The sequence below is a fragment of the Ruditapes philippinarum genome, unplaced genomic scaffold, assembly GCF_026571515.1.
Source record: "Ruditapes philippinarum isolate M1 unplaced genomic scaffold, ASM2657151v2 ctg121_1_1_1_1, whole genome shotgun sequence".
NCBI lineage: Eukaryota > Metazoa > Mollusca > Bivalvia > Venerida > Veneridae > Ruditapes > Ruditapes philippinarum.
The window spans coordinates 153,725-167,817 of NW_026861840.1; the positions used below are offsets into that span (position 1 = coordinate 153,725).

Below are 14,093 nucleotides of genomic sequence, written 5' to 3' on the forward strand. Positions count from 1 at the left end.
GTGACATTATACCCATCCAATGGTAAATAGTGAGTGAACTGGTGAAAGTCAAAATAGGTTATTCCTTTCAATTTTTTATAATTTACTTCGCATGAACGATGAATAACGCATGTGGCCCAATGAAATTTCTGTAAATATCTATAGGAATTTACATGTAACGTTCAATTTATAAAAAAGGATCTGCCTTTTTATATTTTAGGAAGTTGATAGTTTATCCCAAAACCCTTTAACAATGACAACTGTTGGTCAATTTCAACAGTCAATCTTTTGTAATATATAGTTAATTTGGGTTAACTTGACAATGAAAAAATGAGCATAAGTCAATTTAAAGGTTAGAAGAAATTGGTCGAATTATAAAAAAATCATCAGGCAATAACTAAGGCAAAGAAAGGCGAGGCTTCGTTTTTCTGTTGTATTTTGTAGAAGGCAGTGTTAATAAAGAAATAAGAAGTATGTTGGAGTTAACTTGCCAATGAATTAAGACTGAAACGCATACCAACATTTGTAGCTTCCTTAAATAAGTAATATATGCAGACATATTATTTCCCATAGTTTTAAGGACTGTTTCTAAACATAATTGTATCATATATTACATATATCTGTCTCTTGAAATTATTGAATTATAACGTCTCACATTTCACAGGCTTCCCGCTCGAGTAGTTTTATTTTTGTTTACACTTTATAAGCTTCTAAAATTATAACTTATCCCGCGTTGTCTGAGACATTTGCTTTACTTTAAATTTAAAAATACATGTATGTATTTCTATGGTATACGTGCCGGCATACTTAACACATTTGATAAGTATAACAAATAATAACGTTAATATAAACATTATACTTTTACGGGGAACATTGATTTTAATAATAATAATAATAATAATAATAATAATAATAATAATAATAATAATAATAATAAAAATAATCATAATACTAATAATACTAATAATACTACTAATAATAATAATAATAATAATAATTATAGTAATGACGATGATGATTATAATAATAATAATAATAATAATAATAATAATAATGATGATGATGATGATGATGATGATAATGATGATGATGATGATGATGTAAGTTTGGTTTGAAGTAAATAGAACTTTTCATGTAATCAATTATTATCATTAAACATACTTTATTCAGTGTATCATTTCATTTGCAATTAACAACAGTCATAATAGAAGACCCATTATAAGAAAACATTTTATAGTAAGAAAAATCAGTACCAATTTAACTTAAAAATATAACGGTCATATCTTGTATATAATTTATAATAATCATCAACCACTACAGTTGATTTTTTTTCTTAAGGAAATTGAATAAAGAATGCAGACTCAGCTTAATTGGAGACTCTATTATAAAGCTGTAGTCTATCCTCACATGCATGAACCAAACTTACAGTATTCTGGTCAAGCATAATACAAAAATCCACAAAACAAATTACATATAGTGTTTGTAAATTGGGCATTGCAAGTTAAATAATCTTCTCATTCAGTCGGAACAAATACCGGAAACTATTTTGTTCTGAGAAGTACGATAAAATGATTTAACAGTACACATTTCTTACTTAGTCCAGTGTTACTGTATTGTACATTATTACACAATTTTATTAACAATTTGATTGTAAATGAATTTAAAAAGAATACACATACTGTAACATTAGCACCGAGTATATACACGACTTTCAAATAGAACTTGAAAGACCCTGGTATATAATGTGATTTGATAGAAATGATAATCGCCAAGGTAAAGATAACTTAATTTGCTACAAATGCTCCTTATTTGAACAAGTTTGCTTCTTTAAAAGAAACGTGCGAGAGGCATTTTTGCAGGTGTGAAAGATTTGTTTATTTGTTCAAATGGCAGGAAAGTAATAATTTTCGATTGATTGAATTGCATCTGTGAACAATAGCAACACATTGTTTTTTCCCCGTCAGTCACCGGATAAGCTCTAATTAGGAATAATCGGCGGGGATTTCCGAAGTTAAAGGAAAAGCAAAATTTCAGTACACGATTCACTCTGTCATATACTAATGTTTGGTTATATTGTAGCTGTAGTGTTTACTGTTCCTCTTTTTCGAAAATGCTATTTCCGAAAACAAAAATCAATTTATACAGTTTAAAGTATTTAAAAAGCGGAATGAACCATTGTTTGTAGTGTTAAATGTAACGTAAATGATATATCACGAATTTTCTTTAAACTAAGTCGTATTTTGATGCGGACCATGCTCATAACAATTTTTGTAGACTGATTATAATGATTTTAAGCTGTAAATAAGTTTCATTAATTTCAATTTGATTCGCAAACATGGATGCAATCCGGCAATCATCCTCAACAGTGTGGAGAGGTCTGATGACCCTTACAATAAATCTATATTTCATGAATAATTCAATTTATATGTCTAAGCCTTCTAAGGTGTCTTTTTTCTTGCTGGAATGTATATATATATATATATTCTCATTATACTCTGCCTCTGTTATTTAAAACATACTTTTTTCAGGACAATGGTCTATAGATAAATTAAAAGTGTCTTAAAACTAATAGTTTTAATGATTTAAGATAATCAATTTGACAAGACGAGAAAAAACAACAATAACAACAACAAATACAATAGCAACAACAGCTTACATTCTTCTTTTGATTATTCACACGACCCTAATATTGGAAATTGTTTATGCAAATCTAATTTTCACTTGTATTGATATTGTAATACGTTCATTTTATTCGTGCTTTCTATGGTATCGCTTCTTTGTCCTTCTATTACAGATTTCTCCGAAGAGAGTTTATCTTATTATTGTAAGACAAAAAATCCTGCATTTTGACACTTACGTTGTGAAACAAAACCATAGTAACACAAGATATACCAATAAAACAAGAGGATATCGATGTCAAATGTGATTTGATTAATGATGGTAAAATATATTGTGTACAAAGTAGTTACGAATATATAGGCTATAATAATGACTGGTTTCCCTTTATATGAAAATATATGAGAAAGTCCTCTAAAACTTCGTTTAGCAAAATTGTTTCAAATCTAAAAATCATGACAATCCATGTGGAAATATCTAACAGAATTTAAAACTTGTGTATCTAAATACACTCCATTGACATGTTTAATTGAATTAAAAAAACAAAACAAAAAGTTATATAGTATTAAGACATTTTTGATTAGTGTAAAAGAACTTTAAAAAAACCCAACAAACACTTACCCCAGAAAGAAAATCAAATGTGGAAACAAATACATGACTTTATAAAACCGTATTAAAAATGAACTAGATCTATATTTTTTCCTAATTTCATTTGTTATTCACAATTTATTCCTAATATATATGACTGTCTGTATATAAAAACATGAAATAACTAAAATTGAAACAATTAATTTAAACATCAAATTCATACACCTTTTTATAGCAATCATTTTTTTATATCTCATATGTACTGTGTAAACTCACGTTTATCGTCAATATTTTGTTGTTGTAAAGGTCATTTAAAAGTTATACACTTATCTTCAAAATCCATAAAAGAATATTAACATATATAAAAGAATGAATGAATGAATAAATAAATAAACAAACAAAAATTCAAACATAAAAAAGTAGTCTTCAGTTCATGATATTTTCAAGAGCGTCTTTTTACCATCTGTAAGATTTTTATAACCATGACACGTTTCAATAAAATGAACACATTTATATAGTTTGAGTACGACATTCTTAGAATTGACTTGAAATTCCTGGAAATGAATTCTCTTATTTGTCTTACAGTGGTGTCTCTTGAAAATAAGTAAACTTAAAAGTCTATTACTGAAATGGTTTCTGAAAAAGTAGAAAAAGCTATTATATGCTGATATCTCTATGTCCTATGCTTGTAGTCCTCCAATATTATCTGTTGGTACAGATTGTCTGATAGCCTTATTTTTGAAAAATAACATTTCATAGATGTAATCATTTTCAAATAACCTTTATACATAACAATTCAAATTGTACGAAATGATTTAAAGATCCTGTATGTTTTGTGATTGATATTTTTACTGTGTGAATACCACACTAGCAAAAAATTATATATGTACATATTTATGCAAATAAAACAATTTTCAAACATCGAAGAATATGTAAAATGTGTACTGCAAATATTTGTGCACATTATATTTTATCAATAAATTACAGGCATTCATTTCTTATTGGAAAATTTGACTTAGAATTTATAGAAAATAAATTTCTAATTACCTCCCTTTATTTACATGAAATGTTAAATTGGGTAATATCTTTATAAATAATGCTTATTGGAACTTACAATATTGACAAATCTTAATTTGAGCATCATATTTATGAAATAAAACCATGAAAAAATTGTGTTACAGGATCTTTAAGGCTCCTGATTCACTATATCATTATCATAAAAACCTATTTTTTTTCGTGAAACATTGTCGTATGTTTATTGATTGATAATTTATCTATTTATTTTCATAACAACGTTGCCTTATTTCTCATAATAATAACAACATTGCCTTTTTTTCATCATCACAACAGTGTTGCATTATGTTAATTATCACAACAACTTAGACTTATGTGTCATTAACACAAACATTGTTTAATGTTTCAATTTACAGTAACTCGATCAATTAAAAACAATCGATACCTTGCATTTCTAGATGCACACAAAAGTTTTTAGACTCGTAATTTGGGATATTTGTTATAGTTAGTAAGCTGAGATTTTAATATAGATACTTTATACTATGATTTAATCGAAGATGAAACTTTATTGTTGAAATATTAAAAGTATTTAATCAAGGATCTCTTGAGCGTATTTTCAAATCTAATTTGTATTCGAGTCAATGAGTATTTTCATCTTATCGTTAATGATATACGTTATAAGAATTTTCGTTTAAAGTAAATTGTTCACTAATATATGTATTACAAATTTGTACAAATGAAGTGTCTTTAAATATTAATGAACGTTAATGATATTTATTAAAGTTCAAGTATAATTTATTCTGAAATAAGCTGTGTGGTTAGAACTAAAACATTATTTTCTCTATAATGGATGTTATCCTACAATAATTGTAAGTTTTTTTGCGAAAAAAAATCTGGAAGAAGGAATCATCTGTTTCATGTCTTGATGATGTTTATGTTCCTTGATAGCTGTTAAAAAAGTCTGTAACATATTGCAAATAATGAAATTAATATATAGTTTTATTTCCAAGTTAATATCTGGTGACAATATAAATTGAATTAAACATTTTTTTATGATATAAGTAGTCACTGTATGCCTACATTTTGTTCTACATCTACACCTGACTGAAATAGGTTTTATTCTATATGTCATGTCAAGTGGACTTGTCCATCCTTCAATCTGTCTCAAATTGCCTGTATAGGGCTGATGGGTAGGTGTGATTTGTAGCCAGCAGGCTAAAGGTTAAAAAGGCATCTGAAGGCATGAAATAAAGCTTAAAGAGCTGGCGTGTCTCTAAATGCCATGTTTAAATAAACGGAGAGAATACACTTGTGCAAAAGTTCTCTCCAATAATATATACCATTTTACGGTATATGCGCCTTAAATGAAAGCTGTTTTTCATCCGGTATCACTGATTTCCTTGACAAAACAACAAAACATCATTCTTACTGACAGAAAACACATGATGCCTAACATGAATGACTTGAACAAATAATTTGTTATGTTTTTGATGATGATTTTATTTGACAGAATATTCATGTTATGAATTCAGACAGAGAAATATTGCGGAAATGTTTCCTTATTTCGTACGCTTTGCTATGAGCATATTGGCAGTGTTTTATTACGACACAGAAATGCTTTAACTCATTAAGTTCCTTCGCAACCGAAAATTTATCGAACACCATTTTAAAAGGCTAGCACTTAAATCCGTCGAGTGATTCAGAAAATGTCATATTTGTATTAAATATTGCTCTTTTTAAATAATTTTGTCTTTTTCAGAAAACATTTTGCAACGACAAGCATTGAAAATATAATGCAATGTTCATGTAAACAAATTTCTACAAAAGAAGTCCAAGCTTGATTATTTCAATTTGATAAGCAGAAAACCTTAGAGAACGCCTAAATCGGCGAATTCTAAAATGTTCACGGCTCGTTTTGATATAGCTTGTTCATGGACGGTAGTGGTAAGTGAAAGTTGCTGACTACCCCGAGGCACCCGCTTAAGGGATGTTGCACTTTTTCATTATTACTGATGTACAGACTGCATCAAATCTGCAATTTTCATGTAATTGTGTTGCAATTGATGCTTCCGAGGGATCACAATTAAGATTTTTAATAAAACTTTAACATTTAAACATAATAAGTATAAAATGTTGAGAAACAAAACAAACTTTACACTTTGTTATTGTCCACTGATACAGAATTTCCCAAAACGTAATAATAATTGTTGTTTATTAAGAACCTTACTTTTGGGGTGATATAAGCTGGTACTGTATCTACTCTTTAATGTAACTAAATTAAATTGAATTCAAGAACATGACATTTGAATAGTTCGAAAGTACGGTCAGAGGCATTTTTATATAGTTTTAACTGAAGAATGTTCTACCTCTATTCAGTAAATATGGTTTATGTCATTTGGCTGTGTCAAGGAGTGTCTCCTTAACAAAGCGAGGCTCTTCTTCCGAGCAAAACGAGGTTTTGTATGAAACCTGAAATAATCAGTATTCTTGAATCTTGACTTGTGCATTTCTTAAATATCTATAGTCTTTTTCACTGGGGCCTCCGCGACCGACAATGACTTTGGATTATTTCATGTAAGGAAACATGCCAGCTTGCGTACGGAAGGTCGGTGGTTCATCTCAGATACCATATCGTGGCAGAAATAATTCACGAAGAGATACCTTAAGTCTTTATCCACAGGTAAAGCTGGAAAGTCACCTTTACCTGTGACCTTTCTCGTGCAGGTGTAACTTAAAATTACATATTATACCCTCAAAACTGCAGCACCGCAGCAAATTAAATGTGTGTGTATGTGTGTGTGTGTGTTATTCTTGTTTTGAAATGAGGTTTTAACAAATTTGTCATAAAATAATCATTTAGAGTTTTCTTTATTTTAAATTAAATGCTCTGACAAAGTCTCGTGTATTTTATGTAATGCCACGTTATCACAGGATGCCAGGTAGGAAAAGTCGTTCATAAATCGCTCATAGTGCAAAACGATTATTTTGATACGAATCTTTTATTATCGCAGACATATACGATAACATTTAATTAATTGGACTTCATTGATTAATGCAAGGCTCTCTGTTGTATATCACTTTTAACTAGAATGCTTCCAGATTGGTTCAAAACAAGATAACATTATATGAGATTAATGAACGAAAGGCAATAAAGTAAATTTTTCTAATCTCTTGTCATAAAAAATGAAAACAAAAAATCTTATAATGCACGCGTATGTTGCATTGCTAAAATTATATAGTAGAAAACTTGTGTGATATATCTTGTTCAAGCTTTTATCGCCAGTTTAGACAAGCCTTAAAATATTTTTGTTTCCCCTGCCGCAACCCATTCCTGTTTTGGTAGGGTTTGTATGTACGTAGATTTTTTATCCATAATATTTTTATTGAACATAATTAATATTATTCTGATTTGTATAGATTTCAAAAAGACTTCTTAGCACATCAATCTAATAGGTCAAAAGTTTTATTCCACATTCTTTACGTATTTCAGTCTGTTTATCAACAATGCAAAACCATGGACAAACTCTGCTTCCGTGTCAAGATAAAAATATAATTTTGTTTGATGGTAAAAATATTGATTATAGTGACGGTTGTGATTAGGAAGCGGAAGAAGAAACTATAAGTTACTTAATAAATACTGTAATTTTTACTTATGAAAGTACTCATCGTAATTGTATTGACCGTAACCTTTTATTTTGGTATATTTTTGATAAAAATTAATAAAATTTCATCGGACAAATTCCTAATTACCAAAAACATATGTTCTCATTTGATGTTTAAATTATTCCTTCCTTTAGTATGATATGTTAGGTATTGATAAAATAACTATTTTCCAATTTCAGGTATTTGGTAACAAATATTTGCTGCAGGGAAGACATCTGTTGATAACGAGAACTAATTCAATATATTTCATATTTCAGGTCTAGCGCATGTTTTCTGTTTTCCTGTTTGTATCTGACTTTGAACCTCATCATTTACTATGTTTTCATTGTAATATCGAATTGACAGTATATTACTATTTTATTGCACTAAATTGTCATTTTTCCATAACCTTACTTACCACTTTGTTGTTAAGTTAAACTTTGTTTCAATTTACAACAAAATAAACCAGAGGTATGTGATGATGTTTCAAATTCTGATACACATCTTGCTTTTCGTATGTTGCTTTCAGTGTTGCAATTGCTTACTTTCAGTTGAGGAGTTCTGCAAGATGTCTGGTGTGTTAGCTGTTGTTGTTTTAGGTCTAGCAATGAATTCAGAACGTACCATGATCAGCCCCGAGGTGGAGACATTCCTCCATCGGTAAGAGGTGGCTACTAATCTAGTCTAGACTTGTTTGACCCTTAACCTGCTAAACTTCTTAAATTAATTTGTTCACATCTCATTTTTGGAATTGTCTAGTATCTGTTTTAGGAACATTAAGATCAAAATTAAGAGTAAGACAGCCAACAGTTTAGAGCCTGTCAGACCTCACGGATATATAGACTGGCCTTGCTCAACACAATTGGCAAAGTCTCAGCACTTCCGGTTCCCCAGCAGGATAGGGGTTAATTTAACCATTTTGGATGCTTGTTTTTATTTCTACTATTCTTATTTCTTCAGACTTAATGTAGTTTGATTTTCTGTATGCTATAAAACATGCACCTGGAATCTTTAATGCTATTGTTTCTTTTGCCTGAAATTTTATATTTAGATCTTCGCCCCTTCGTCTTTTTTATAATTTCATATTTCTATAATCATTAGGTTATTTAAGCCTAATTTAATAGTTTGATTAACCTTTGCTTCCTCTTTGTTATAAATTCCTGATGTGAATTATGGTTCACCTTTTCTGTGAAGAAAGCAAAAGAAATTAACCTATACATAATCTATACCCAGGTTTTTATTTCCGTCATGAAAAGAATAAAAAAGAATCAAACCGCTTTAGGTTATGAACATGCGGCTTCAAGATCTATTCTCTTTTAACATTTCTTTCTTTTGTATATTTTTATCTTTCTTTTGTATATTTTTATAGATTAATAACAATTTTATTTATATGAATAAATGAATGAATGAGTGTGTGAATTTGTAACAGGATCTAAACATAACATTTTACTTCTCGAGATAACACAACACGAAGGTCGACTTCAAGACAAGTTTATACTTGTATAGGATACTTTACTTTTGCATTGATCCTTAATTAATTGTAAACTTGATTTATCAACAGTACTTTCCTATTGTTACTTTTGCATTAAGCTGAAAACCCGAAGGCTATCAGATGATGACTAAAATGCAATTATCAGTTTGAGGCAGACACAATTCTTATAGAACTTTATATTTCTTCCAACAGGAGAAATTATTCAGGAACCGTAAATCGTTAGAGGTGTGAATGGTTGATAAATGATTTGATTTGTAGATAAAGCAACCAGTTTTGTAAACGTTTGATATTCTGATAAAATTTATTCAAAAGACAGCTGATTCTTTCTTCATTTTCACACAATGATTTTCATTTTAATTTATACTTTATATCTGTCCATCGACGATTTCTAACATGAAATATCTTCTAGGTATTGTTCGGTTCAACCTGTAAATTGAACTAAATAAGTGGCTTTAACATTGGTTCAAACTCTGCACTGACATGTGTTTCTACTTACACATTTACTTAATGTTCAGGAACAAAAATAGTGCAACATTTTCATTAGAATATGTAGTAGTTATGATTTTGGAAAACGTTTTTTATTTAATTGAAATGTCTTAGGAAAATCAGCCGGCTTATTCTAATATAAGGAGATAAAGCGTAATTGTACTTTTATAACAGATAATAACCCATTTAAAGTGTAAGACTCTGTTTTCATATAACGCAAGCAAATAATTAAAATGGTCACGCAAGAAAACAATCCGGTGAGGTAATTTTCGGTTTCCGAGACAATTTAAGGAGCTGTTTTCAGTGATTATATCATTTGGCAATATTCATATCATCATTATTTTGTCTGAATTTTTCTTTATGCTTTGACATTCTCACATGTTTAAGTACATACTACTTAATCAAAATTATCATATCAGACATGTTAGGGTATATGAATGATTATTGTTGTGATTGAATAATCTCAAAGTGTTCATGCTCAACCACCTTATGACAATACTATTCGTAAATGTTTTAAATATTTCATGGCTGCTACTGGAGAGGAAAACAAATAATTGTGGTTCTTTATAACAGTGTATTATAATGATAACATACAAAACCGAACCTATTTTCATAGATACCTGCCACTTGAAATAAAGACTGGAAAATAAATCAAGGATATTTTGGACATTTCATTCTTTAAGCATTTACTTCCTCAATATATACACAGCATCTTTAGAAAGCGAAGAAATACAATATAACGTCTTGTTAGTGACGTTTTACAAAGGTAAAATGGCAGTATTCCTTTTGATTTCTGAAATAAAATCTAGAGATAGAACAAAACCAATATTTTGTTGATCAAGGTCAAGAACAAATGATGATGAAACCAAATAAATTAATTGCTTCAGCTTTTGTTTAGATGTCAACAATTAACTTTTAATAGTGCCATTCATTTTGCATTTATATTATCTATTAATTAGTTTTTAAAGAGATACTCTTTCAATAGGAACTATAAAGTCATTTGATTTCCATTTAGATTCATTTGATGAAAAGGTCACTTGTCCACTTTGACGCAACAGCTTTTACAATGTCAATTAACATGTTACAGGTCTGAGTATTCAAAAGCAAATATCTCGTCTATCAAATAATACAGTTTTACTATCAACAAGCTATGAATTGTATAAGTGGTAACATATGTTGGTAAGGTAAAATGTACTTTGTCAAAATGAAAATAACATATAAATTGTGGTCGTTGACGACTGATGTTATATTCATAAACAGTATATTTAAAATGTTAACATGTAACATGAAAAATGGAAATGAAACAACATTGTTGTTTTTAGAAACAAATAAATAAATAAATAAATAAATAAACAAGTAAACAAATAAATAAATAAATAAGTAAATGAATAAATAAATAATAAAAGTAATAATGAAATGTTGTTTTATTGTCATCAACATAAACCTATTGTTGCCTCAATGACATACAATTCCAATTTGTCAAATGAATGTCTTAAGTGACCTCAATATCTATAACATTTTAAATATATATTTCAATCATTAGATATTAAATGTACACACAGATTTGACTTTGAATTCTGAATGTGTTTAACATTTATTTCTAACATTTATATCGACATTTATTAAATGACATTATCGAACCTACGTAATACACATGTATGTTTGCCCTAGTCTTATTTTTTTTAATTTACCCCCCCCCCCCCTTTTCCCTAGGTCTCCTGTCCCCTTCCCCTGTGCCCTTTGACTTTGTGGGCCTGTTTTTCAATCATTTATTTGTTTTCTTTAAATTTCTTATCAGGTACAAATTATTTCCTATTATTCAATCATTTATTTGTTTTCTTTGAATACCTGATCAGTTACAAATTATTTATCAGTTTAGTGATTAGCCTGTTCGTGATCTGCCCTGTGCCCTGTCCTGTTTTTGTTTGGGGTTCGCCTGGGCTCCTTGCCACTGGTTCTTGTTGCTGGGTCATGTGGGGGTTGCGTTCATTGAACGCCGCTTTTCCTTGTTGATCTTGTGTATCATATTTTTTTTGCATTGAGTAAGTTGTTAAAATGTTATTTTAGTTCCGGACTTCAAAACATTTATCAACCGAACACATTAATTCAAATGGCAAATTGTTTATGTCTGCCTTACAGCATTTCTTCTTGTCTTTGTCGGAAGTTAAGTTTTTAGAGAATTCCGTCAAACCCACCTATGCTTGAAGAAAACTAATTCCACGATATATACATGAGACGCCTGATTGATTTAGTATCAACAATTTATTGCGTCTCCTGTCAAACATAGACATCTCATCCTCGTTTGATATTTTGAGCAAATAATAATTCCCCATTTCTTCACATACAACTTGTCAAGTTTATACCAGATTCAAACTATTATGTCTACGTGCAATAATAACTTTTTGGGGCCAATAATCTTTGTTTAATCTACTTATTCTATAATTCCAATTTTGACGTAAATACTCAAATAAAATCACTTTTCTGGTGAAACGCAATGCATAAACCGTAAATGCATATCAAATTCATGACTAAAAGCAATTATATTTAAATTATAATTGCAAAGGCACCATACTTGAAAATGTAAACAATAAATACTAATTAAGTATCAATTTAAATTAGCATATCAAACTCAAATTCTCATAAGTAACTTTTTATAAAATCGACCATTAAGCTTAAATTCTAAATAAAAGAAACCGTCCTGTAAAGAAACATTTATTTCAGATCGTAGAGATAAATTTAACTTTTAAGATTATTCGTCTCAAATAGTACGGAACAAGTAACATTTGTCAGATGGGAAAATATACATATAGAACTGGCATTTATTTCTTACCAAACGCATTCCTTGCGTGTCAATAAGCAATGGGATGAATGACGCATCGCATGGCAAAGTCGTAGTATTAGTATAATAACATAAAGCCAAGAAAATTCAGAGATATCAGGAAATATCCAATCGTAAATGCAGATTAGATCCGCCTGTAGGCAAACAAATGTCAGATCTTCGGAAATGTATGTGATAACTACAAGCGAAAATGATGTTTCTTTTGTTATTTGTTGTTTCTATACGTCATTTTGCCTGACTGAACAACAAAAACTATAGCTCTTCATCGTTTTGTTTTAAAATTAAACCCATTAGCTGGTAAATACGTGTAGCAATGTAGAATTTACCCAGAAGTGGGGATCGTGAGTGTTGAATATTAATGATACAGAAGTGTATCAATTTCAAAACTGTGAATTCCTTGTTATTATTATAACTAAAGTCATGTAGACGGACATTTTTAAATGGAAACATTATACAAATCATATTTAAACAAATTCTGCTCTGGGTTTATTCAGAATCCAAAGTTTTCACACTTAATAAAGATATTTCAGTAAAAGAACAATGCTTTATTTCGTATATTGCAATGTTTTCATCAAACCGATCACGAGAATCCGATCACGTTTATCGCTTTTTTATATTTATGAGTTTTAGTTTTGTTTATTTTTGCATGATTTCTTTATTTAATTCTTTTATTTTCAGGTTCCCTGTACAACTTTTATTTAAACCTTTCAAATACATTATAATTCAATAAAGTATTTCTATTTGGGTGAACAGTTTTTTAGAACTGGGTCATTTGGAAAATTCAAGAAACAAAATCATTTTATTAATATTGGGTATTTTCAGTTGAAGACTTTTGCGCGATGTCGGGTATATTAGCTGTTGTAATATTTGGTGTCACTATGAATTTTGAGAAGACAATGATCAGTCCTGAAGTTGAAAGGTTTTTACACAGGTATTTGCCTTTAATTTTTTTAAAGGCATGGCATTTAAATGGTATACAGGGGATGGTAACGAAAACAAATTTTCAACGCTTGATTTTATAGTTTGACGGTTGGTCTAAGGATATTAAGGTTGTCGATTAGCAGATGGTTTTCGGTTAAACAAATTCAATTTCAGCAAATATAACTGCCCAAGTTGTAGCCAAAAGATACCTTACGAGTGCGTTAACTGTGATGCGGGGCTTTTTTCTATGTATAATGCATTTTGAGTTGTGCGAATGACAATATCAATAGAGTACCATGTGGTTTACTTGCTTCTTTAATCATTTAGTTAGTTTTGCTTGCTTGTGCAGATGTAATAATATGATATATGGGAATGTCTATTGTAGAGCATATGATCACATTGCACTGATGTCTATAATTCCTCATAGACTTACTAGTTTTTCACGCTACATATCAAAATATATTTAAAATATCAATAAAAAATCAGTTTCATATAGTTAAGCATAATGAGACATTG

At 29.5% G+C, this 14,093-nt stretch overlaps 1 protein-coding gene across 4 annotated transcripts in view; it reads left to right on the top strand.

Annotated features, from left to right (window-relative positions):
- LOC132717014 (sodium/hydrogen exchanger 10-like) overlaps positions 1 to 14,093 on the top strand; it is a 219,547-nt gene that overhangs the window by 43,511 nt on the left and 161,943 nt on the right. For all 4 annotated transcript variants that reach the window (XM_060700366.1, XM_060700365.1, XM_060700368.1 and 1 more), the window contains one exon: positions 8,391 to 8,499. In XM_060700366.1, the coding sequence (XP_060556349.1) occupies positions 8,391 to 8,499 (109 nt within the window). The remainder of the gene's footprint in view (positions 1 to 8,390; positions 8,500 to 14,093) is intronic.